Source organism: Coffea eugenioides, chromosome 1 (assembly GCF_003713205.1).
Source record: "Coffea eugenioides isolate CCC68of chromosome 1, Ceug_1.0, whole genome shotgun sequence".
Classification (NCBI taxonomy): Eukaryota; Viridiplantae; Streptophyta; class Magnoliopsida; order Gentianales; family Rubiaceae; genus Coffea; species Coffea eugenioides.
This window is the reverse complement of record NC_040035.1, coordinates 264,332-291,709: the sequence shown is the minus strand read 5'-3', so window position 1 is coordinate 291,709 and position 27,378 is coordinate 264,332. Positions and strand designations below refer to the sequence as shown.

Here is a 27,378-nt window from a genome sequence, read left to right as displayed (position 1 = left end):
ATTGAATAGGTAATTTTTGTACAAATGAGCTGCTTCGGATATCTGGAGTGTTCTCCTGCTTGAGGAGACAGTAACACCAGGATCACCTGCTTAGATGGTTAGAGGTGGGGGCTAGGTCCCCTGGTTTTTTTTCCGAAAATTAAGTTAGTTCGAGATAAGATATAAAGTTTATGTGTGAGAGTAGGATTCTATTACCAGAGATTCATCCCTTTTCTCAGTGGGATCTCCTGCTATTTATAGGGGACAATTTGGAGGGAAGGACAGTGGGGTCCAACTCTCTTGACGTCTGATTGAGACAGCCCATCCCCTTGACATGTCCACTCTGGGCAGGATGTCAGAGTAGTGGTCAGTGTCAGGGGTCGTGTCGACTGTCCGGTTGTTAGGTCCTTGATAAGAACCCCAGTCATGACTATAACACGGTACCGAAGTGACCGCGGAATAGCGGGGACACCTCGATCTTCAAGGCAAAAGGTACTGCCGGGGTAGTCCTGATAGACGGGACTGGTATTCCGAAATGAGGGCGTGACCTCGGTTAAGCTGAGCCGGAATGACCATCCTCACTAAGCCCCCCAAGTCTCGGGAAGAAGGAACTTGTTCGTCCCTTCCCGAGGCTTCCGAACATTTCCAATGCGTAAACTTGTAATAATGACGTCACATACGTGCAAATAGGGGGAAGATGATGAGACGGCTAGCAGATTTAAGGACGATTTCCCGAAAGGACGTGAGACAACCAGTCAGATTCGCACCGCCCCATTAATGAGGAGAGAGAATGTTCTCCTAGGGAATCTCAAACGTGCCGCCCGTTTGGTTTCACCCCCCCATGGTCTATAAATAGGGGATCCATTCCACCTTTCACTTTTTACTGCAAAAAATCTCAAATCACCTCAGAGCATTCCATTGTAGTATTATCACCTCGGCAACTTCCAAACTCCCGGTCTTTCTCAAAAATAAGTTTACCATCTTCCTTTTCCTTTGACTAAGGCTAGAACAGCACGCACACACAAGGAGACGGTGAGGCCAAGCTTTGCCGAGGCAGAGAGGCCTGATCCCACCCAGGAAAAAGGAGCTTCGTCCAATTCCAGGGAAGGGATCTCGTCTAATCCCGGGGTGGAGGCTACTGAAGTAGCCCATGAGGCCGGGACATCACAAGCACTGAGCCCAGAGGAGTCCGAAGTACTCTACAATGACGAGCTCGGGACAGAGTTACCGCACGACAAGGGCGTGCTTGAGCCAGCTACCCCTCCGGATTTGTCGACCATTGACTACAGCCAGGTCCCCTTGTTCAACAGTGTCATGGGTGAAGCGCTGACGGCTGAACTCGTTTTCAGATACCCTTTCCGAGGTGACTATAGCATTTGTCCACCCGGGCCGAACCAGACAACAGAGCCCCAAAGGGTAGGGTGGCAATATATGCAGATCAATTAAAGGTCGGGCTCAGAATGCCAAGAACCAGGTTCTTTCGGGACTGCCTCAGATATTGGGGGGTGAGAATCACTCAACTCATCCCCAATGCAGTCCGGGTCCTGGTCGACTTTGAAATGCTGTGCCGACATAAAAAAATTATCCCTACCATCAACCTCTTCCGTCGCTGTTATGTCATCAAGAACAACGGCAGTGAGAAGGGTGGTTCTACTTCGGGAATAAAGTCCCGAAGTTGGTAGTTGATGCTCCCACTTCCATAAAAGAATGGAAGCACAATTTTGTGTTCGTCCTGGCCGAGAACTTCGCGAAGGGATTTTGGTGGAGGGTAAAGGATAACTCTCCTGAGGACTTAGAGGAAGAAAACTTCCAAAAGTTGATGGAATCGGGTTTAAGGACCAATTGCTGGGAGTTCCCTGAGGCAGTCCTTGTCAAAGGCAGAATCAGCCGAGCTCTCATCAGCTCGGATCACACTCCCTTCTTCTATACTAGGCTTCGAAAACCTTGTATTTTTCCATTCATTGCTTTGTTTTGTATTTTTGTTTATTTCTAAGTAACCTCACATTCTTCTTGTGCAGTAACAAGGGTATCCGACCTCATCATTTTAGGATTCGCCGTCGTGAATAAGAGGCCAACAAAGAGGAAGGCCACCACTGGAACGTCGGTTCCACCGAAAAAGAAGACCACGGCAATAGCCGCGGCCCGTACCACTCTGGTGGTTATCACCGGCGAGACTTCCTGGATCTCGGGTATCCCGATGGAATTAGCAACCCGAGGTGTAACCCTAGCTTCTCTACCTCCGAGCCGAGGCGTGACACCAATTCCCGAGGTTCCTGTGTCCGGATCATCTCTGTTCAACCTCCATCACGTGCCTCCTCAAGAAGTCGGAGAGGATAAAAGGCACTCCGGTGCACAGTGGTGCTCGGAGTGGGATCTGAATGTGAACGACCGATATAAAGATCCCAAGGTTGCCCATGAACTTATGGTGCACTCAGTCCTTCCAAGGGACCACGTCTATGCTCGCAAGCTCACCCCACCCGAACTGATGCAGAGCGCCTCGGTAGCCTGGGTTTCTACTACGGCCTTTCTATCCGAGATGACGCAACGCTACACCAACCTCTTTGAACACTACCAGCCATCATCCCAACTTCAACAAAGGGTCGCCAAGCTAGAGGAAAAGCTCAAGGCCACTGAGCAAGAACGCGACAAGACTGTTGCTGCGAAAGAACAAACCGAGGCCACAAACAACTCTTTGAGGACGGCTCTCGACGAAGAAAAAGACAAAAGGGTCCAAGAAGAACAGTCAGCCAAGGAGGCAATAGAGAAGGCTGGCACCTCGGCTCTGGAAGCCTTTCGCAAATCCGAGACCTTCACACGTGATCTCGGTGGACTCACGCTGCCAAGATTCATGTTTAGATATACCTCGGCGGTCAATGACGCGGCGGCCTTTCTCTCTGCCAAGCAATTAGAATCCCTCAAAGATAAGCCCAACTTTAATAAAGATGCTAAGGAGTTGTACGACCATATGACCGAAGGGATTCAGACCGGCAGAGACCTAGCCGAAGTCCGGAAAGAATTCAACCAGTGGCTCTCCGAGTTCGATCCGAAGAGTGATGAGCTCGGAGGAAATGATGCTGGAGGAGGCGAGGTCGGTGGGGATGCCGAGAGACAGAGGATGTTGGGGGCACCGAGGCAGGAAATGCTTAGAAGCATTCCTACCTGGGTATTTTGTAACCAAGTGCCGAGGCAATGACCTCGGCTTTTTGTAACCCTTTTTTTAATGCCAATGACTTTTTTTTACACTTAGTCTCTGTAGTCTCTGTTCCTTTATTATTCCGTACTTGTCTTGTCCCATTATTTTTTGCTTATGAAAGAATAATACCAAGGAAAAAATAACTAACTTGAGAGCAAGTAATTCAATAGTTGTTGAATAGACATACTTTTCATGGGTGGTACAATTTGAGATTCTCCGCATGCTAAGTTCGGGGCACTAAAGAGCCATCTCGGTAGGCCAGTTTACAATAGCTATTTCGGCTAGATTCAGTGACACGGTACGGTCTTTCCCATTTAGGAGCTAATTTTTCTTGGGGTTTAGTTCGACTAACCGAGTTTTTTCGCAAGACTAAGTCTCCAGGATTAAACCGAAAATGCCTAACTCGTGCGTTGTAATAGCTAGCCAGTATATTCTTATATAGCGCCACTTTAGCTACTGCGATGTCTCTTTTCTCCTCGGTAAGGTCGAGATCGATTTTTCTTTCGTCTTCATTTACCTCGGTGGCAAAAACAGCTATGCGAGGGATTGGGGTGATGAATTTAGTGGGAACCACCTTTTTGGACCCATAAGTAAGAGAAAATGGAGTTTCTTGTGTAGCAGACCTTGGAGTGGTTCGATAGGACCACAGTACACTTGGGAGCTCGTCTACCCACAATGATCCGACCTGACGCAACCTGATTTTTAGGCCATGGAGTAGCATACGGTTGAAATTTTCAGCTTGTCTATTAGTTTGGGGATGCCCCACCGAGGTGAAGTGTTGCTTGATCCCGAGATTCTCACACCATCCTTTGAAGGAGTTGTCGGCAAATTACTTTTCATTATCCGAGATGACAATTCGGGGTAATCCGAAGCGACAGATTATACTCTTCCATAAGAACTTCTGGACTGCTAAACCAGTTATGTTCCTTAGGGGTTCAACTTCAACCCATTTTGTGAAGTAATCCACTGCCACCACCAGGTAGGCATAATTGCCAGTGGCTCTAGGAAACGGGCCGATGATATCTGTTCTCCATTGTTCGAATGGCCATGACGAAGTGATGGGGATCATCAGGTTGGTTGGTTGATGGTGTTTTGAAGCATGATGCTGGCAAGAAGGACAATTGAAAACCAGGAGCTGAGAATCTCGCCGAATGGTGGGCCAGAAGTACCCAAACAGCAGAGCCTTTTTGACTAGCATCCGGTATCCAACATGAGCACCACAGAACCCCTCGTGTATATCTTGAAGGATTCTTTCTCCATCTTCGGGTGTGATACATCGCAGCCATGGGCCGAGATATGATCTCTTGTACAAGAGATTGTCCCGAAGAACGTATCGAGCTGACTTACGCTAGATCTTTCTGGTCTCGGCTCGGTCCTTCGGTAGCTCTCCTCGAGCGAGGAATCGCACTAGGGGACTCATCTAGGTGTCCCCAGAATAAACGGGGTACACGATTTCTTCCAAGTAGCCAGGCTTGACAAGAACTTTGACGAGGATTGTCTTGTTCAAAGCCGAGAAGGAAGTGGAGGCTAGGCAGGACAGGGCGTCGGCCCGTTTGTTCTGTAACCGAGGTATCTTTTGAATCTCAAAAGACTCGAAGTGTATAGTTAACTGGTAAACCTTGGAGAGGTAACGTTGCATGACCTCCTCTCTGGCTTCGTACTCACCAAGTATCTGACATATGACGAGTTGGAAGTCACTGTTGACCAGGATACGTCGAGCATCGAGTTTGTGAGCTAACTGCAGGCCAGCTATGACCTCTTCATACTCAACTTCTTTGTTAGAAGTGGTGAATCAAATCAAAGGGCGTACGACCACAGCTCTCCGTGCAGGTCTTCGAGGAGCAAACCTGCTCCACTACCCTCACTGTTAGAAGAGCCGTCCACGTTAGGGTTGCAAACGAGTCGAATCGAGTCGAGATTTCAGCTAATCGAGCCGAGTCTCGACTAAATTTTACCAAACACGAACTCGAACTCGAGCTCGACGAACCAGCAATTTAAAGCCCAAGCTCGAAAAAAATAAAAAATAATTCTTTTATTTTTTAAAAAATAAATAAAATAATATTTTTTTCTTAATAAATAATAAAATATTAAGAATATATATGTAATTTTACTATTAAAATAAGAAAATAAAAAATATATATATGCTTAAAATAAAAAATATATATACTTAAAATAAAAAAATAAAAAATATTATACATATATACTCGAACTCGCTAGTCGACTCGCGAGCTAACGAGATTAATATTTTGAGCTCGAGTTCGAGTTTAATTTCGACTCGAGCTCGATATTGATCGAACTCGACTCGAGCTTGACTCGCGAGTGATTCGATTCGTTTGCAACCCTAGTCCACGTGCAGGATCCACCGCTGAGATTTGGCCCTATCTGAGATGGACTTCTTTACTTCATCAAAAGTGAACTCCGCCAAGAAGTCAGCTAGAGCCTAAGGTTTAATGGCCGTGCGAGGCTCAAAGGATAGATCATATTCTCCCAATTCGATAGCCCATTTGGTAAGTCGTCCAGAGGCTTCGGGACGGGATAAGATCTGCCTGAGGGGCTGATCTGTTCTTAAGCAGACGTGATGCTCCAAGAAATAAGGTTTCAACCTACGGGCTGCCTGAATCAAGGCTAGCACTAGCTTCTCAGCTTGAGTATACCTGATTTCGGGCCCTTAGAGGACCCGGCTAACATAATAAACTGGCATCTGGATGCCTTCCTCCCGTATCAGTACTGCGCTAACCGCTTCATCGGCTGCGGACAAGTATAGATATAACTTGTCCCTCGGCCGAGGTGAGATAAGGGTTGGGAGATGGTGCAAGTATTCTTTCGTCTAGTCTGAGGTTTGTTGGCATTCATCTGTCCAAGAGAACTTGTCAGCCTTCTTCAACACTTTAAAGAAGGGCAGTGCTTTGGAAGCGAATTGCGACAAAAATCGGTTCAAAACTGCCAACCGCCCGATTAACCTTTGCACATCTCGGGTACACCGGGGTGAAGACATTTCTTGAATTGCCTTCACCTTATCGGGATTCGCTTCTATACCCCGTCGTGACACGAGAAACCCTAAGAATTTTTTCGAGATAACCCCGAATACGCATTTCTTGGGGTTCAGCATCATTCGAATAGCCCTGAGAATTTCCAAGACTTCTTTCAAGTCGGCCAAAAAGGCCGAGGTCTTTCGACTCTTCAGGAGAATGTCGTCTACGTATGCCTCAACAGTCCGGCCAATCTGATATTTGAAAATTCGATTGACCAAACGCTGGTAAGTGGCCCCAACATTCTTCAACCCGAAGGGCATGGTGTTGCAACAATATACGCCCTGGTCGGTGTAAAAAGCCGTCTTTTCCTGATCCTCCTCGCTCATTCCAATCTGATGAGAGCCCTTAAAGGTATCAAGGAAACAGAGGACCTCATATCCTATCGCCGAGTCCACTAAGGCGTCGACTCTTGGCAGTGGGTAGCAATCTTTGGGACAGGCCTTGTTCAGGTCGATGAAATCTACGCATATCCTCCATGCCCCCGTGTCCTTTTTAACCATGACGGGGTTAGATAATCAGGTTGGATATTACACCTCCTTGATCATCTTCGCCGGTAAGAGTTTATCCACCTCTTTATCCGCAACTTGATTGCGCTCTGAGCCGAAGTGCCGTCTCTTTTGTTTTACTGGACGTGCCTGAGAGTCAACGTTCAACTCATGCAACATGAGATGATGTGGCACCCCTCTAACCTTTTCAGCAGTCCACGCGAAGATGTCCCGATACTCTTTTAAGAGGCTAATCATCTGGCCTTTAAAAGGATCGGGCAAGTGGATGCCGACACGGACCGTTTGTTCAAGTTTTGCTGGCTCCAGGGTAATATCTTCTACCTCATCTCTGGTCTCCAGCCTTTTTGGCTTCTCGGTTTGCTGAGGATTGATACAATCAATTGAAAGAATATTCGACCTCCTCTTAACCCTTGGCTCAGAGCTCGAAGTGGATGCAGCCTGTAGGGTGGCGAGATAACATTCTCGCGCAGCACAAACATCACTACTCACTTCGGCGATGCCCGCCGAGGTTGGAAACTTGAAACTCAAATGATATGTGGAATATACCGCATGTAAGGCATTGAGTGTAGGCCGACCCATGAGTAGGTTGTAAGGAGAGTCAGTTTTAACTACAACGAAGTTGACGGGAATGGTTCGGCAGCGGGGGTGACGTCCTACAGTTACCATCAGGGTGATCATCCCTTCGAGATGCACCACGTGTCCCCCGAACCCTACAAGAGGGGTTCGAACTAGGGTCAATTGCTCCTTGGTCAACTTCAGGTTTTCGAAGGTCCGGAAATACATGACGTCAACCGAACTCCCTGGATCGACGTACACTTTTTTAACAAAGTAATTGTTGGTGAGCACCTCTATCACTAGGGTCTCATGACTGCTTGAAGCGGCAGGGACCTGGTCACTAGGTCCATAGGTGATCACTTCAGACAGGCGAGAGTTTGGCTCGACCTGATCAGGATTAGCTTGCCCGTAGGTTCTCTTAAGGGAGTTTTGGCTATTTCTTCCCGTCGGGTCTCCAGCTATGATGTTTATGACCCCAGTCATGTTTGGGCCGTAGCCGAATCCACCACCAGGGGACCCGTCTCTGAAGGGTCTCTTCGGCTCCCTAGGATCTTGTGGGGGTCGACAGCTACTTCTCGATCCCCGTTTTTCATCTCGGCGCTGTTCACTTCGGCGGTCGCGACGAGAATCACTTATGTTCCTTTCTTCGTCTCGATTGACGAACTGCTTCAGATATCCTTGCTTAATTAGACTCTCAATGTCCTTCTTCAAGTCATTGCAATTTTCGGTCTCGTAGCCAATATCTCTGTGGTAGGCACAATAGAGATTAGAGCTTCTTCTCTCTCTACTTCTAGCCATCCGTGGAGGTGCACGGCCGAGATGATTCTACTCCATAACAGCAAGGATATGAGATCGGTTGGTGTTTAGTAGAATAAGATCGGAATCAGGGACAGATGACTTCCCCTTGACTATCCTGTCAAACACGCTCCGTTGATCCCGATTAACGCTTGGGAATCCGTCGCCGGTGCTAGTGTCACCTCGGCCTGAATCTTTCTTTCGTCGGGAATCAGTTCCCGAATGAGTCACCTGGGCTTCCTTTTCCATGCGGTGTAGGTCTTCGGCCTGTATGCCTTTTTCGACCTTTTCCCAAAACTCCCGAAGTGTTCAAGGATATTTCTTGTGTATTGCGGTATTAAACACCTCGACAACAAGCCCATTGGTGAATGCAGCTATAGTTACCTGCTCGTTGGGATCAGGTATCTACACGCTTTCATCTTGAAACCTCTACACATAGGCGAGGAGGGACTCTCCCAGATTTTGCTGCATCTTTAACAGATAAGCCGAAGTCTTCGTCGTCGGTTTGGAAGAGATAAACCGGTGGAGAAATTTGTCCACCAACTCTCCCAAAGTGGAGATGTTCCTAGGTTCCAGACCCCAGAACCATTTTCGAGGTGTTCTCTGCAAGAATACTGGAAAAGTCCTGCAGATAACCGGGTCGAGAATACAATATAGTCGGAAGGCCAAAATGAAGGAGTGAATGTGATCCTCCGAATCATCTCGGCCGTCGTAAGATAGTATAGTAGGCAACTTGAAGTTTGAGGGGAGCCTCTCCTCATTGATATTATCCATAAAAGGCGGAGCTCTCATGTAATCCACTCCTGGCCTTCCGAAGTGCTAAGGTTCTTTCTCAGATCGTTTTCCCAGCAGGTCCCTAGAAAATGCCTTTGAAATGGAGGCAATCCTAGAGGTGGCTCTGGAGGAGATGCGTTTCGGGGTACTCCTGATGGAGGGCCTTCCTTCGGATTCCTCATCAGATGGGAGTTTGGGAGACTCATCCAACTTTCTCTTGGAGGACTCAACTTTCTGCTTGCTTTGTCTCTTAAAGTACCTCCCCAACTCTTCAAAAATATTGGGGTTCTCACTCACGAACTCGCCCATCTGGGCAATGGCTTCTTCATTCGCGGGCTGAATACCCCGGGATCCTTGCCCATCAGGGATATCCCCTTGTTGAGCTGCACTACTTGGTTCAACTCCAATGGTCAGAACCTTCCTGCTCCTAAAACGCGTGGCCCTCATTCTTGGATGTCTTCGGTTCCCACAGACGATGCCAATTGAAGAGGTAATTTTTGGGCAGATGAGCTGTTTCGGATATCTAGAGTGTTCCCCTGCTTGAGGAGACAGTAACACCAGGATCACCTGCTTAGATGGTTAGAGGTGGGGGCTAGGTCCCCCGATTTTTCTTCGAAAATTAAGTTAGCTCGGGAGAAAATATAAAGTTTATGTGTAAGAGTAGGATTCTGTTACCAGAGATTCATCCCTTTTCTTAGTGGGATCTCCTGCTATTTATAGGGGATAATTTGGAGGGAAGGACAGTGGGGTCCAACTCTCTTGACGTCTGATTGAAACAGCCCATCTCCTTGACATGTCCACTCTGGGTAGGATGTCAGAGCAGTGGTCAGTGTCAGGGGTCATGTCGATTGTCCGGTTGTCAGGTCCTTGATCAGAACCCCAGTCATGACTATAACACAGTACCGAAGTGACCGCGGAATAGCGGGGGCACCTCGGTTTTCAAGACAAAAGGTACTGCCGAGGTAGTCCTGATAGACGGGACTGGTATTCCGAAGTGAGGACGTGACCTCGGTTAAGTTGAGCCGGAATGACCATCTTCACTAATCAAACGGAAATGGTAAAGGAGGAAACAGCAAATCCTTCTCAGGAAGGAAGTAAGAATAGAATCCTACCGATTCCTTTACTAGTTATATTTCAAATGAGAAAAGTCTTTACTTTACTTCAAGCTTAGTAAGGGAGTCAATAGACTGATTGGCTCATTCTGTAACATAGGAAAAGAAAGGGGATGGTCTCAGAATCTTACCTAAAAAAGATCAAAGATGCTCTGAAAATAATTGTTTTGATACAATATTCCCTTATTTAATACAATATTCCCTTACAATTTAGTAAATATTCCCTTAAAGTAGGTTATATTTACAATATTCCCTTATTTAATACAATATTTCCTTACAATTAAAGTAGTAAATATAACCTACTTTATTTAATACAGTCAACTTTTTTACTAATAATTGTTTTGATATATGTCTTGAATGGTATTATAATTAATGTAAATGTATAGTGATTAGTGACACCTCAAATATTAATGTAAAGGTATTTTAGAAAAAATATTAAACTATATTTACTTTTTCATCAAAGTTATCTAATTTTTTAAAATTATTCTAGAAAAAAACCAAGACTGTCAAAGTAGGATAGATGGAGTATTACTCAGTAAATTTCTTTTATTAGTTTAGGAAAATTCAAAATAAATATTCAAAAATAATTGGTATAACTGTACATAGCTGCGGAAAAAATCAAAACTATCAAAATGGGACGGAGGGAGTATTTCTCAACAAACTTCTATTATTAGTTCAGGAAATTCCAAAATAAATATTTGAAAATAATTGGTATAATTTTACATGGCTTTGTGATAGGTATGGCCAGACTTTTAAAAAAATGAAAGAAAGAAAGAAAAAAAAACCATCTCTATACCACGGCTGGGTTATAACGAAGAGAAAATTTTATTAATTCACAGACCTTGAGAATGTCCTTTATTCATTCAATGACTTTTTTGTTTTTTACTTTTTGCAGGTGGCTGCCGGGCTGACAGTCAAAGAAAAACTTTTAACTGGCTGCCAGGCTGTGTGATCTTTTAAAAAAAAAAAATTTTGTGTCAAGTGCCGGGATGTGTCAGCCTGGCACCAATAGTTTGATACCACAACCCTGTCGAGCCGTAAGTGTCCGAATTTTTTTTTTTGACAATATTCTAAGTAATTAGCCAACAAACCAGTGCCACTACATGGACTGTGGGCTCATAATCTGTCACATAATTATCATTGTATCCGAACATAAACATATGCTGAAAGCCAGGGTGATGCATGGGTTAACAAAAACAAGTAATGTGTACAAAAATGCATAATTCGTGTTATTGTTAGCCTATGTTCAGTATTCATGATATTGGACTCAACAGCCTTCGCTGTGTAAAGTAAATAGAAGTCTCAAAATTTCATTGATTATTTGATCCTTCAAAAAAAAATGTTTGATATGATTTGAGAATTGAGATCACAAATTTTTATTACAGAGAAAAAATATTTGTCAACCTACAACAAAGCAGTTTTCAAGCTCCATTTTGGCGTGGGCGTGTCAAGGTCCACTTCGCATGTCCGAAAATTTAGGATTTGGCGCGTAATTTTCGATCTTGAATTGGAGTTGGTTTGAAGTTACGGAAGTCAGGCTTTGCCCTACAAGACTAGTCTCCTATTCCTATTAGAACACTAGTATAGTTAGCTATCTTGACTTTTTGAGACAATCTTTTTATCTAATAGGAAGTTTATTTTATTTAGGAATCTACAAAATAGGAGTGATTGGCTAGTTTCTTGGGTGATTAGTACTTCCGAAAAGGCAACAATTGCCGTGACTATTCTGGGGCCGATTGGAACTTGCTTTCATTTGGGTAGTAGTAGTAGGAGTCTGGTTAGTAGCATTTTCTATAGTTGTTTCCATATTTCTTGGTTATGAAGGAAGGACAACCACTTGGCTGGCTTTCGTTAGTTTTGAGAGAAAAAACCATATGCAATCAAATAAAAATGGAGTCTTGCGGATTTTCTTTGAGGATGCATAGCTAAATCTCTTTTTCTAGTCAAAGAACAACGGAGGTTTTAGTTCATCTAAAAATTATGAAATCGAACTAATTTTATTTATTCCTCTTATTTACTGGTATTTGCATATTCTCTTATTGTAGAGCATCTGGTTGTTTTGTTAATTGAATACCCTGGGTCCGGACGTTGAATTAATTTGGCAACCTAATATCAATTGGAGCGTTAAATTCGTAATTGTTTAATTGCTCTAAAATAGTGGCAAATGGCATGATTGGGTTTGTGTCAGAGGAATACGCTGGCTAATATAAAATAACCTTGGTAGCATGTTATTTGGTTAGAATAGGGCTCCTCTAATACGTAAGGCAGTTGGAGAATTAAATCTTACGGGCGTACCTAAGATTGTTTCTCGATTAGAGTAGTGATTAACGGGCGTACCTTAATCACCGACACAGTAAGGAGGAGTTGACTGTCATCGCTTGTTTAGTAGTTATAACTTATTTATTAGTTAATAATTGGAATTACCTCTGTATCGATGATCAATTAAGTGAACCATTGCCGAAGTTATTTCTTGGCTAGAGCTTAGTTATTATCAATTTGGTCTTAATAATTTGTCATTTAATTTTTAATTGGCTATTTATTTTTATTCGAACAATTTAATTATTACCATTGCTAGAAAAAGCCCCCATTGTTAGTTTGGACTTCAAGATAGACAAATATCCCCAGTCCCTGTACATTCAACCCTGTTTATCACTATCTACAGCAATTATATTTTGTTTGAGCAGGTATTTATTATTACATAGACTCGACAACCTGCCAAACATATATGGATAATACATATATATATATATATATATATGGATATTGAATTTAACATTCTTGGTTGCCTAAAGTTTAAGGTCTCAATTCTCAATGATATTACAAATTAAATAAAGTTAATTAATAGAAGTTTCAAGATTTCATTGATTATTATCTCCTTCCAAAAATAAAAGTTCAATTAAGTTGAGATCACTGTGTGTCTCTATTTTGAACCAAGAAGCAAAATAACTATTCTGAAAAAAGGACGTGTGTTTTTGTCTAGTGATGATAAAATAAGCTCAAGTGGGCAAAATGCCACTTATCCCTAATTACATTCGTTTTTAGTGTAATTGACCCTTTATATTGTTTCAATTTGAATGCAATAAGCCGCATACAGTTTCTTGTCACTCTTTGTTGTATAGTGGATGTTACATTGCTGTGCCTACAATCATTCAGAATTTCTCAACAGCATTGGTTGTGTAAAGTTTAGAGTCTCAATTTCTCAATGATATTACATATTAAGTAAAGTAAATGGAAGCCTCAAAATTCCAAACAAAGCTATCAATTCCTTCAAAAAAATGTTTGATATGATTTGAGAATTGAGATCACAAAGAAAAAAAAAATTCTCTGTCATAAAAATTTGTCGATCAACGCTTAGTACATATACCGGACATGAGTGTCCTTTTTGCATTAGTTTTGGGAGCACCGTGGGGCCATTTTTGTCTTAAAACTAAAAGCACTCTGAAGACGAAGTCTTCTCTTAAAACTAAAAGCTGTCTTACGATTCGTTTGTTGAACCAATTACGTGAGGAAATCACTGACCCCCATGAATGAGAACCCGCATAGCTGTTGATTCTAAAGCACTAATTCGGAAATGGAGCATAAAGGGAAAAAGGTGAAGACCCCAGCAACAAGCCAAGCACCTTATTCATTGCTTTGGAAATTAAAGCATCCAACTTTGCCAACGAAGCCCTGCTCTACACGCATCGAGGGCTTATTATTTGTCACATAATTATCGTTTTTTCTGGTGCCCATAATTATCTCACTGGTTACTGTGAATGCAAACATTGAATGCAGCAAATTACATATGTATGTACAATATAAGCATGAATTTATGGTTAATTATCTCGAGCAATTATGCCTAGTAATTATTCAGGCTTTCTTTATCCGTTCAATGAGATTGAGACAAATGCACCACAAAAGTTATTCTTTATCAAATTCATAACTCAAAACAGTTTGACGAAAACAAGGGATATGTAATTGTTGATGCCCCTTGGATGTCAAAATTGAAGCAAATGCATCTTTCAAGTTACTAATTCCCAAATTTCATTGACCAATTTTTTTTTCAAAGGAAAGAAAATTGGATTGCACCAATTCTCCGTGAAAGTGGACATAAAATCCTTGGTTTTGCAAAGTTTAAAAAGATCGAGTCTGGACAATTTTAAACGGTTTTATAATAAAAACAAATTACTGATGATTATTCTCTTCAGAAAATACACGTTCAAGTAATTTGAGACCACAAGTTTGGTAACCGAGACAAAATGCTATAAACCATCCACTTTATGTCTCTATTCTCAAACAACAAATTGACAAGTAAAGCCTAAGTAAGCTCCATCAGTAAACTATTGATGAATATTCTCAACATGTTATGTTGTCTTTTCAAAACATTCATGTGTTGCAATCTTCCAGAAATTATTGAAGGTTAGAACCTATTAGACGGCCGATTAAGAATAGCATCTCAATAAGCAAATGTATTTTCTTGTGCTCAATATTTACGATCAATAAACCACCATTATTTCAATGATTTCACTTTTTTTTAGTTTTGGCCACTTTATTAAAGCAGCGTGGAACAATAGCAACAGTTGAAAAATTAGTTAATTGCATGCCCATAAGTAGATCAAATTATATCTAGATCAATAATTCACCTAGGCCAATAACTAACCTTTTTGAAATGGTGTCTCAAGCATTGTAGATCTTTTTTTTTTTTTTTTTGTCAGCAACGATACATTTGTATAACCTACTCTATCCAAATTTAGGGAGGAGGGGAAGCCTAAGGAGACTGTGGTAGGGGCTAGTGGGTATTTAGACCCAACTAGATCAAGGAAGTGTTATGGCATAACCCTTATATTTTTTTCACTGTCACCTACAGCCCAAGGAGGGACTTAAGTCCCTCCCTAGTGGCCACTGAGCCAGTGGCCCAGTGGTTAAGCATTGTAGGTCACTGTGAGTGCTTTTCTAGCACAAGGATCAAGATGATCATAGTTTATATGATTCCAATTTTCATTGTCGGCTTGTAGCTTTGCCAAGAGTATTTAAACAAATCTCAGTTTACTCCATGTACACATATAAAACTCTGTGCAGTTATGAATATATGTATGTATGTATGTATGGATGGATGGACGCATGTGTGTGTATATATATGTTTATATATTAGTATGTATAAATATATATATAAGTATATATATATATTCTTATACTATATAAGATTGAGTTTTGGTCAAAGAATATGTTGAATTTCAACCGCATAGGTGGGGGCTTTTTGGAAATGTGAAATGTTGTGTATTAGTTTAAAAGCTTTATGTACAATTTAAGGAAGTATGTATTTAGGTATGTTTATTGAAATGACCCCATTTTAATACATTTAAAGTTGTTATTGATGAGCCATTTGGATATTGATGGAATGTGTAATTAGTGTGCAACCGTTTTTGCATTTTCTACAACTCATATATGCTTGTGTATTAGTGTAATTACCGGAATATCCCTTAGCGACCAATAATTCCCCTTTTCAGCCGCAGATAACCGTTTGAGATATTGCTTTGTCTAAAACGTTTGAATGGCAATCGGATTTAGGAAATGAGTCAACGATTTCTCTATCAATGGTAGGAACCCATTTCTCTATCATTTATAATCTGCATTTATGAGCCACAAACGTTGGTCAGTTTATCCCCTTTCAACTTCAGGAGTTAAGTTTTCCCTTTTTGCTTTTATCTACAACGATTTGCCTCATCGTTTTCTCTTCCATCCGAGCTCAACTCTGATGTGATGCGGATTGAAAACTTATGATCGTTCCATCTAATATAATCTGCATATATTATATAAAAAGGAGTTTGTGATAAACTCGTTCTTTGACCTTCATCCATCTAATATAATCTGCATATATTATACAAAAAGGAGTTTGTGATAAACTCATTCTTTGACCTTCATCCGCCTCATTTAGGGGTCAGGATAGGTATTTCACACATAGGTAAGATGCATCTTAAAGTTGAGTACAAATTATATATGCAAAGAATTTGGTGGTATGATTACCTTTTCATCCTAAGAGGTGTTTAATTAGTTCTGTTGGCGAGGAGTAAAAGCTAGGCAATCCATTGTGCAATTACTTCCACCGTTAAGTTTCCATTACTTTAGAATTGGGATGCTTATTTTCCTTCTTTTTCCGTTACTTCTCCTTATATTGAACTTTATTTATTCGTTTCCGTTACTTCAATCTTCATAATACTTTACCATTCTTCTTCCTTTACTTTAATTTATTTTTCCCCAATTGATTGTCATATTAAGCTCTTCATTAGTCTGCCAGGTATTTCTTTGTTGCTTTAAAGTTTTGGAATTTTCGTCTACTATATTTTATTACTATGGGCAAGATTTTAAGTCTATTTTTCTTGATTAATATGTTGTATATTGGATTATCGTTAACTAGTGAGGTTGTTAATGACTTATTTGATTTTGCTAATTTGGTTGTGAATTTTTTTGTCAAATAGGTTGAAGAATTTACTCAAAATCTTGTGGAAAGGTAAATGAAATTGGTGATTTTCCTTGCTTTTGTAAATTTATGTTTCGTTGTAAATTTCCTTCTACACTCTTTGCGTTTATTCTATATATTCGCTTAGATATTTATTCCTTTAATGATAAATAAAAGCAAGAAAATTCAGGTCAATTTAAATGATCGAAATTCATTCGTGTATAGACTCATCCAGAAGATGTAATTTCTTAATTTTACATTAGATCCCTACCACTGAAACACATGACTTGAAAGATGTGGCAAAATCTTAAACTTGTTCTCATAGAAATGCAAAGAACTGAGACCCCCCAAGAGTCAAACAGCAATTTTTAGCATTCGAAAAACTAATTGCATATGCAGACTTGGACGCAACAAAATTTGCAGAAGACCACAAGGCAAATTATACAAGCAAAATCGAGACATGGTTAAAAAAGAAAAAATTCAAGCCCTGTTTTGTTCAGTGTACAAAACTTGTACAAGGCAATGCAAACACTCTAGGTAACATACTATTGTAGCTCCTTTACACAAATTTGAGCAAATCCAAGAGACATTATAATCTTCTCAAATACACATGGAGCCTATAAATGGTGACAACCTTCTCATGTAACCTTCCTTTACCCATGGCACGTTCAATTTGTAAACTCGATCCTTGGATCCTAGTATATACATAAGTACATATATGCATATATAAGTATGTGTGTGCATATATCTACGATTCCAATTAAAAGAAACGAAAAGGAAAGATGGGGAAATTAGGTGAAAGAGGGCAATAGAGGGCCGTAGTGCTTTTTGCTTTTCATTCTCATGAAACGCTTGCTGTTACCACTGCTTTTGTTAGTGGAACAGGCAAAGAATCTGAATAAAGTGGATGGGCCCGTAGAAAATGAATAGTAGGCGGGAATGTAACTCATGATACCAATTACAGATTATGTGTTCACATGTTAATGCGCAAATTAGGCAGTTTATTTGTTAATATTTTCCCCTTTATTTTGACCAAATGTTGTGATAATTTGCTAGATTCTACTTATATTTGAATTTTTGTGTGATTTCTAAGAACTTCAAGTCAATTGAGGCAGAAAAGGAGAAATTGAAGCCTAATTGAGGAAATTCCATTAAGAAAATCTTGATACAAGTTTCTTAGTTGATACTTGAAAACCGCTACATCAGGGATGATGGGGTGTGGAAACCATCCAGGAGTATTCATCTACAATGCCCTGTTCGGTTGATGATTGTTACTGCATCAAGTTAGCAAGCGTTTTGGGCTTTTGCTTTTGGTTAGTTTACAGCAAAGAACAGTACAACTAATGCAGTAGAAAGCCCGCATCCCATTGAGCTTCAATTGCACACGAGGCCCATTTTTTGAAAAAAAAAAGAAAGAAACGCTAAAGAAGCCCTGGGGGGAACGCTAGGTCAAATAGGACCTCGGGTTCAACAAAAGAGGAGAGACTCTGAAAATCAGCGCAGGCCATTCTGTTCCGTCCCGTTTTTCCTTCCTTTTCCCAATTTATTTTCCTTTTTCAATTAAGAACTCGAGTAGTACTTTTGGCTGCAATTCAACTATGAGGAGTGGCTAATTTCTTCATCTAGTCAGAGGTTAAATCGAAGCTTTGGTTCGACAAAACTGTGAGATCGAATTGATTTGCCTACGTTCTTTAATTTGCAAGTATTTATATACTTCCTGTTCACTTATGCATATGATTATTTCTTGCAATTAAATACTTGATCACTGTTTAATTGTGTGAGTAATTAACAGCCATCTAAGAGTGCTCAATCCGTAATTGTTGGGTAATTTTAGTGCATGTGGCAAGTGACATGATTCAATTGTAGTAGAAACTTTTGAGTTGTTGTTGCGGAAATATATGATATAGCCTAAATAAACCGAGCATGTGTGTTTGTTGGTTATAATTGGTGGCCAGTCTAATGATTAATGCTGTCAATAAGTTAAATCCTAAGAGCGTGTTTAGAACTGCTTAATTGGCTAGGGCAATAACCACAGAGCTTGTTGTGGTTATCGAATCAGGAAAGTTAGGCAGGTTGTCAGAGCTTGTTGACAACCATAACCAGTTTATTTGTAAATGAAAGATTTTATCTCTGCATCTGTGATCAATGATTCGAACCATTAGTGGAGATTATACCTTTGACTAGAGATTTTCCTTCCGTTAATTTACTTTATCTTTATTGTTATTTATTTTATCTGCGATTGTCTTATTTTTAATTTGAGCAATTAAATTAGACAGTTCCATATCAATCCCCCCCCATTTTTATTTAATGTTACATTCATTCAAAATAAATTCCCAAGTCCCTGTGGATTCGACCCTACTCACTGCTATATTCGAATTTTATCTTTCACGTAATTAAGATACTTTGGTATATCGGATCAAACAAACTCTGGCACCAGGGTGAAGCTAGTAACCCATTGCACAGCCTAAGTCCCTGCTCCAGTACCATAGTGGACTTAATTCGTGACTTAAGAGTAGGAATTTTATTTTTGCTGGTTTGACTCCCACCATCACATCCAAATACCATTTCAAGATAACTTGTTTTAAAGCCAAATATAACACATAAAATCATGTATCCAAACAAACTCAATGATACCAACGATCTTTTTTCCCCCTAAAATCTAACCAAAAATTTTCAGTAACTAGCCATTTTGAGCATTTCACAATAAATATTAAGTAATAAGTATAATATTTAAAAACTAAAAATTGAAAAATAAGTAAAATATTTAAAATAAAAATTAAATAATTTGTAAGATTTGATTAGGCTTGATGAGTACTTGAGCATAATAGTTTCAAGCTTGAGCTTGATTTGCTACTCAAGTAGCACGGTGCTCAACTCAACTCACTTGTACTTATACTTCCCTCACCCTTATAATCTAACACTTATCTCTTCCACAACTAATGTGGGATAAACATAACAACTAATATGTTTTAAGCACAAATAGAAATGAAAAAAAAAATCACAAAATTGAGCCTTAACAAATTTCTACATCAAATTTAAATTAAAAAAGCCTAAGTTTTAACTCTGATGATAAATCTTATGTAACATAAACAAAAATTAAGTTGAAGTTTTCAATAAAACATTGGCAGCAAGTCTATAAATCTAAAAATGTGAAGTTCAAACAACTGTTTTTAATTGTGATGGAGATTTGAATTAATTTTTGGAAATTTCTTTTGTTATATCTCTTGTGATTAATTTTGAAATCAAACAAAAGAATCTGACTTTTTATACAAAAATTAAATACTCGATTATGAGTTGGGCAACAAATTTGGTAATAAACCTCAAACATTTAAAATTTTAAGTAGACATAGACGATCTAATTACTAAGATAACTGATTTAATATTTTTTATTACAAATGATTATTAATTTTAGGGTCTATCTAACGGGTGTCCAAAGATATAATTCAGATGTTAAATTTTTGGAAAGGTAAGATTAATTAGAAAAATTATATAAATATAAGGGAGGATAATAATTGTTATTATGTATATATACATGGTAGATTGGATGGAATTTAAATGTGTTAATGAATGCCCATTGGACACTTACTAGATAGACCTTTTTGCAATTACTAATTTGGAAATCACTTATGCAATTAACAAATCTAATCCCTACGGTACCATGGACATTGCTAGGCTTATTTGATCTTAAAGAAGGTACATAGACAATTCAGTATTATAGGAAGCATTTTTGTGTAGAAGCTTGTTTTGGTGGAGTGGAAGTTTATCTTATTGGCTTTTTACTTTATTTTGGTTTAGTGTAATTAACCCTTTACGTTTTAGGCAAAGTTTTTGGGTTTTTTTCAAGTAAAAGAATGGTAAAATTTAAGAAGTGAGAAGAGAATAAGAGCATTTAAAGTTTTCATACATAGACAGTATATGCACTACTAGGTTTAGATACATAGCATATAGATAAAAATTTGATTTTCAAATTCAATTTGAGATAATATAGGATGCATCCAAATTGGTGATATATACACTAACAGTGCAAGAAAGATTAATTCTTACTTTATTTATGTACACCTTCGACAAAATCAATGTACAATTTCAGCATGAGCTTGGGTTGTAATGAATGTCAAGGTTAATCTTCACCATAAATTGTCTCAAGCAATTCGCCCTAATAATAATTGAGACCTCTTAAATCCGTTCAAGTTGCTCTTTTGAGCTTATCGGATGTAACAGAAACAATCAATTTGTATTAGTGCCCCTTTTGTGATAGGATTAAACAAAATGCATTGTTCAAGTCATTCTTAACCCACGTTCAGCCGTCGCAATTTTTTTTACACATCGATCCCCAATGATATTGGACTCAACATTCTTTTGTTGTGTAATAGATTCTCAATGATATTACAAATTAAATAATTTAAATTAGAATTTATTAGATGAATGATAATTATGTAAAATTTAAATTTAAAATATAATTTTTATATATATGTCATAAATCAAACCATGATAATAATGTATATAAGATGTACTCTTCAAATTATTTGAAATTTCAAGATTTCGTTGTTTATTATCTCCTTCAAAATAAAAGTTAGATTAAAGTGAACTATCTTGTCGCTCTTGGCTGGGTAGTGGGTACTGCATTACTGTACGTACAATCATTCAGATGCCGAGCAACTTCCACGCAAAAAATAAATAAAGGGTTAATTACATTTACCTCCCCTGTGATTTAGCCAAACTACGAGGTAGTCCCTCAAGTTAGATCAAACTACGAAAAGATCCCTTAGTCTCACAACTTAATAACAAATACACCCTTGCCGTCAGTTGACTAATGGTGACCTATCAACTGTTAGTGCTGTTGACACAAAATTATTATGACATCCCTAAAATGCCCACCAAAGGCCGAAATCCAAATGTCCCATTTCAACACCAGTTTCATGCCTATTTCGATAGCAAGTCAGTAGCTGTTCAAATTGTCGATTTCAGTCTTTTATATTTTCTCAAACTTTGTAAAAAGGAACGCATTTTTTAGCCTCAAAATCATCCCCAATCCAACAAAAAAAGAGCTTAAATTCACGGCAAAGATTAGCTCTACTCTTTCTTTTTTTTCTTTTTTTTTGTAATCCATTCCCTGCAATTTTGTTTCCTCCATAATAGTTGGTTCTGTTTATCTTCTTTTTCTTAATCTTCGTTACTCCTTTTTTTTTTATGTATCTTTGTTTTGTTGTAATGGTTCTATCTACTGGTTTTTTTTTTCGGGGTTTAAAAAATTGTTCATTTAGTGCGTTTCAAATTTTATTTTTTAAATATCTTACACTACAGTTTTTTTAGTCATTTTCACGCATCTGTTAACAGAGTTTGGCAACAGTTAAAGACAAGGGGGTAAGTGTTATTTGACCAAACCAAAGGGTCCTTTCTGTAATATGGACAAAACTCAAGGGAGGTAAATGTAATTAATCCATAAATAAATTGCCAACAAACCATTGCCACTACACGGATTGTGGGCTCATAATCTGTCACATAATTATGGTTACATCCGACCATAAACATATGCTGAATGTGTACAAAAATGCATAAGTCGTGTTATTGTTAGCCTATGTTCAGTATTCATGATATTGGACTCAACAGCTTTGGCTGTGTAAAGTAAATAGAAGTCTCAAAATTTCATATTATTTGATCCTTCAAAAAAAAAATGTTTGATATGATTTGAGAATTGAGATCACAAATTTTTATTGCAGAGAAAAAAAATTTTGTAAATCTACTAGGATTACAAATACCATGTATGAGTGTCCCTTTTACCATGGTTTAATCTTTTCCACAACAAAGGCCCCACAACTTTATTGACGCTCTGAAGACCGAAGACCGAAGTCTTCTCTTAAAAGCAGTTTACTATTCGTTTGGTCATGCATGGCCGTATAATGAATCCGTACCATGAGAGGTATTATACCTTACCCTCCGTGACAGGCCATTGGAGTTGCTTTTGGCGATTCCTTCCTTATCTCATCGCAGAGAGCATTCCCATCACCATCATCGATATCAGAACACTTTCATCCTAATTCCAATCCCAAGCAAGAAAAAATGGCTGATGCTGCTCTTAGTGCTACCATTCAGGTTGCATTGCAGACGGTTGTTTCCCTTGCCGGTGACCATGTTAATCTGGTTCGTGAATTCCCAGAGGAGCTGCAGAGATTCAACCAATCTGCTGCAATGATCCGAGGCTTCTTGGCCGGTGCCGAAAAGGACATGCGTAGACCAGGGGTGCAAAATTGGCTGGAGCAGCTGGAAGATGAGGTTTTCAAAGCTGACAATGTGCTGGACGAGCTCAACTATGAAATTCTTCGTCGGAAGGTGAAGTATCAAAATCAACTCATGAAAAAGAAGGTACTCTTCTGCTTTTCATTCTTTAATAAAATTGGTTTTCGTTGGAGGTTGGGTTCAATGATCAGGAAGATCAACACGAACCTTGAAAGGATCCATGGGCATGCCAGAGGTTTGGGACTGGAATGCAAGGGCCAATCCGAAGAAGCATCTGGAGCCACAGCAAACCGAGAGACCGACTCTAAGATTGTTCGAAGTGATGTCCTAGGAAGAGACGAGGATGAATAAAAAATAGTTAAGTTGTTGACCGAATCTGAAAGTGATAGTATTTCAGTTATTTCCATAATTGGCCACCCAGGATTAGGAAAAACAACTCTAGCCAAAGCCGTTTTCAACACTCCACAGTTTGATAATCATTTTGACAAAAAAATTTGGGTTTGTGTGGGTAAAGAAGTTGAAATCACGGAGCTCTTCAAAATGATTCTAGAATCGTCAACCAAAAAAAAGGCTAAAGTGGATAGGAGGGAGGTAATAGTTGAAGGAATTGAAACTGAACTTGAGGAAAAAAGATATTTGCTTGTTCTTGACGATTTGTGGAATCATCAAGAAGGATTGTTGAATGACTTTTTCACCACTTTGGAGGCACTCAAACCGAAGAAAGGGAGCTGGTGTCTTGTTACTTCTCGTCTCCAAGAAGTGGCAATTGTTCTGTCTAGACATCGGCGGATCAATTTTACTCGTCATGACCTAAGAAAGCTATACGATGATGATTGCTGGTCTATCGTGAAAAATAGGGCAACTGTAGGGGAAGAAGTGCCAAAAGAATTGGAAGCCTTAAGGAAGCAAGTTTTAAGAAGATGTGACGGTCTACCTCTGGCAGCAACGTTAATCGGAGGTTTGTTATGTAAAAAGAGAAAAGAGGATTGGCCATCTATTTTGGAGGAGAGCCTCTTGAATGGAGATCAGGGTGGGATCGCCCAAATACTTAAGGTGAGTTTTGATCATCTGTCACCTGCACCGGTTAAGAAATGTTTTGCATATTGCTCAATTTTTTATCAAGATACTAGAATGGAACAAGATCTACTAGTTGAGCTTTGGATGGCTGAAGGCTTTCTTCAACCGGATTCCCAAAATCAAACGATGGAGGGAATAGGATATGAGTATCTGAGAACTTTGCTGCAAACTTCCTTATTGGAAGAAGTAAAAGGGGAGTGGAGAACATGGTATAAAATGCATGATCTTGTGCATGATTTTGCAAAATCAATTTTGAATCGTAACAGCAGCAATCAGGACCGTTACCTTGCAGTATACTCCTCCGAAAGAATCAATGAAAAAAAATCAGCATCACTTCGCACATTATTTTGGAAGGGTGGCATAGCTGATGATATGTTATCAGAGTTCAAATCCTTGCATGTCCTAAAATTGTTTGGAGCAGATGTCAAAGAGTTGCCGACCTCCATTGGCAAACTAAAACATTTACACTTACTTGACATTTCAGATTCTATGATTACCGCTTTGCCAGAATCTCTTTGCAAACTTTATCATTTGCAAACACTGAGAATTGGCAAGCTTGAAGAAGGTTTTCCAAAGAAGATGAGCAATTTGATTAGCATGAGACATCTTCACTATGATGATGATGATACAGGACGCGAAATCCAAATGCCATCCGGGATTGGACGATGGACTTTTCTTCAAACATTAGAGTTCTTTAACATAGGTCGTCAAGAGGAAGGTCGTGGTATCCAAGAACTTGGGACCTTGCAAGATCTTAAAGGCTCCTTGGAGATCAGAAATCTTGAATTAGTAAATGGCAAAGATGATGCTAAACTGGCGAACCTATCTAAAAAGCCAAATCTGCATCGGTTGGTACTTGAGTGGGGCAATAGGGATGGGGAAAGTGATAAATGCGATGAAGATGTGTTGGAAGGTCTCGAAGTTCACCCAAATTTAAAAGGGTTACATATCTGGAATTTTAGGGGAGATCAGAGTCCACAATGGCTTGTGGAATCATCAACATTAGTGGAATTGCACTTAATAAATTCCAGAGAACTCACCCTCCCCACCCTAGGACAACTGTCGTCGCTCCAATATCTATATCTGTGTGGATTGGAAAACACTACGTGCATTGGACTTTCATTCTATGGTATTTGTGAGGAGGAGGATGGAAGATCAGCAGGTTCAGGCACTACTAGCAGACAAACATTCTTTCCAGCCCTTAAAATTCTCTCTCTTGACAGGATGAAAAATTTGGAAGAGTGGAAGGACGCACATGTGATGGATGTGTTTCCTGTGCTGGAAAAGTTGTATATTTGGGATTGCCCCCAACTGACCACCATTCCAGCTCCAAGTCGTTTCCCAAGTCTTGCTGTATTGGAAATCAAAGAGAATTGCCATGTTTTGCTGGCAGAAAAGGTTTTGAGCCATATAACCAATCTTTCGTCCCTTGAATTAATGCGTGGAGGCATGGAGTCTCTAAAATTAGTGATACGACCAGAGAGTAGTTTGAGGATTGATGGCTGTGACAGTCTACCCACTGACATGCTCGAACGACTCTGTCTTTTCCCAAGTCTTCAAAGTGTAGAATTGACGGCTTGCCATAATATAACAACATTAAGAGGAACGAGTTGCGCGGCTTGTCTTAAGAGATTGGTAATCTTTTTGGGTGAGAATTTACGGCAGTTGCCAGAAGATCTTTATCAATTTCAAGCTTTAGAGCACTTGGACATAAGGGGTTGCCCGAGAATTGATTCATTTGGATTAAATCCTAAGAAAGGACAGAAAAGCCTCCTTAAGTCTCTTGAGCAATTTACTATTTTTAAGTGCGATGGATTAAAAAGATTGCCGGTGGAAATGTTCGAGTCGTGTACGTCTCTCCGAAAGCTGGAGTTGTTCAATTGTCCCAATCTGGTCTCTTTTCCCCTTGATTTGAGACGAACACCTTCTCTCGAGACCTTCTGGTTAGCGTGGTGTCCCAACTTGAATACCGAGATGCCTAGTGGATTTGGCTATCTTACCAGCTTAAGGGAAGTGCAGATTGGTGTCGTCTCAGATTACTTTGATTGGGCTGGATTAGCATCTTCATCGACGCTCCAGGACGTGCATTTAGGTGGGATGCCTGACACGAAATCTCTGCCACATCAGCTTCAACACTTGACTAACATCAAATCACTACATCTAGAATACTTCGGAGATTTACCCTCCATTGATGCCATGGAACGCCTCAAATTGAGACGTCTGGAAATTCTTAATTGTCCTCTATTAACTCGAAGATGCACTCCTCAAAGCGGCTCCGAGTGGCCCAAGATCTCTAATATTCCACAGCGTACAAGTGATTATAAGTCTTTCTGAGCCATCCGGTAATATTTCACCTCAAAATTTTAATTAATTGCTTCTCATTATTGGATATAGCTGTTCTTCACCATCTTATTCTATCCATATTTGTCCCTTACTCTTTTTCTCTGTAACTCTCTGTTTCTCTATTTATGAACTGGTGAAAATTACTCTCTCTTTCAGTTTATAAACTAATTCTTGTCATTAACAAAATAGAGTTACAAGCAAATTGACAATAAAAATTGTGGATTTCATCTACTTTTCTGAACCATCGAAAAGATTGATAAGCATGGTAAAATTCACTCCTATATATGAACTTGGTACTGACTATTTGTCCACGAAATTCACTTATTTTTTTCGACACTGATATTTCCAAACAACATTAAAACCAATAAAATAGCAATTTTGGGAGAACATTATAATTTTTGTTTTTACCGCTGGCATTTAATGGATGGATATGTTCTTAATCTTCACTGCTATCAAGTTAATCTTAGGCTCTCTGTAGGACTCTGTGTTATGATTGCCATAAAATTAGCTCAATGTCGATCAAGTTAAAATTGTTTGCAGAGGAACTAGGGTGCTGTCAAAACTACAAATGTATATCGTCTTTCAAAATTTTTAAAGCTCAGAAACTATATTTACCTACTTTTCTATTTTGTGAATTGGATTGATGATATTATGGCCTTGCAGACAACAAGTGTCAGTGACGCAGAAAGCAGTCATAGTGCCGAAACATTGCAGAAGGCTCAAAAGTGCGCTCAAAGTAGAGTCAGCCTGGAACCTCTAAAGCATCTTGTTGCACTGTTCACATTCTCTAACTGCAACATTAGGCTGTGGTTTCCAATCTTTTTTGAAGAAAGATGAGGAGGTATGTCGTTTGGAAAAATCTCCACCCAACTTACTAAAACTGCAAGGGAATTGATCCAAGTTTGCAAGTATGTTTGAGTCATGTAATTGTGCCTAAATGCAGGGTGATATCTGCACTAGTATGTGTTCTTTATGGCTTAATCAATGGAATTTAGCTTAATTTTTTCTCTTTAGGATTTTGAGTGATAAATTGTTACACTAGTTGCCAGACCAAACCTTTCTGTGGCTCATGTTTTTACTTAATGCCATAACTGAAGTAGCACTGTGACGTAATATTGTGATGTTTTTTTCCAGAATTTTTTTAGGAAGCAGAAATCAATGCTTTTTGGACAAAGAACTCCAAGGTTCCCGCGTTGTTCTTATGAGAATTTCAGGGGGGAGAAGTTATTTTAACTTATCAGTCAGGTTTTGAAGATGGAAGGTAGTTATCTGTGATTTCCCCCACCAAAATGCCATTCCATTTTTACTTGGAAACACTTAGTAATTTGTATTAAGTTTAAAC

At 39.5% G+C, this 27,378-nt stretch overlaps 1 protein-coding gene across 1 annotated transcript; it reads left to right on the top strand.

Moving 5' to 3' along the window:
- The first annotated feature begins 22,439 nt into the window (after positions 1-22,439).
- LOC113759327 (putative disease resistance protein RGA3) lies at positions 22,440-25,426 on the top strand. The gene is made up of 3 exons (XM_027301896.1): positions 22,440-22,935; positions 23,038-25,245; positions 25,359-25,426. The coding sequence occupies exons 1-3, from the start codon at positions 22,440-22,442 to the stop codon at positions 25,424-25,426; spliced, it is 2,772 nt and encodes a 923-aa protein (XP_027157697.1).
- The last annotated feature ends 1,952 nt before the right edge of the window (positions 25,427-27,378 follow it).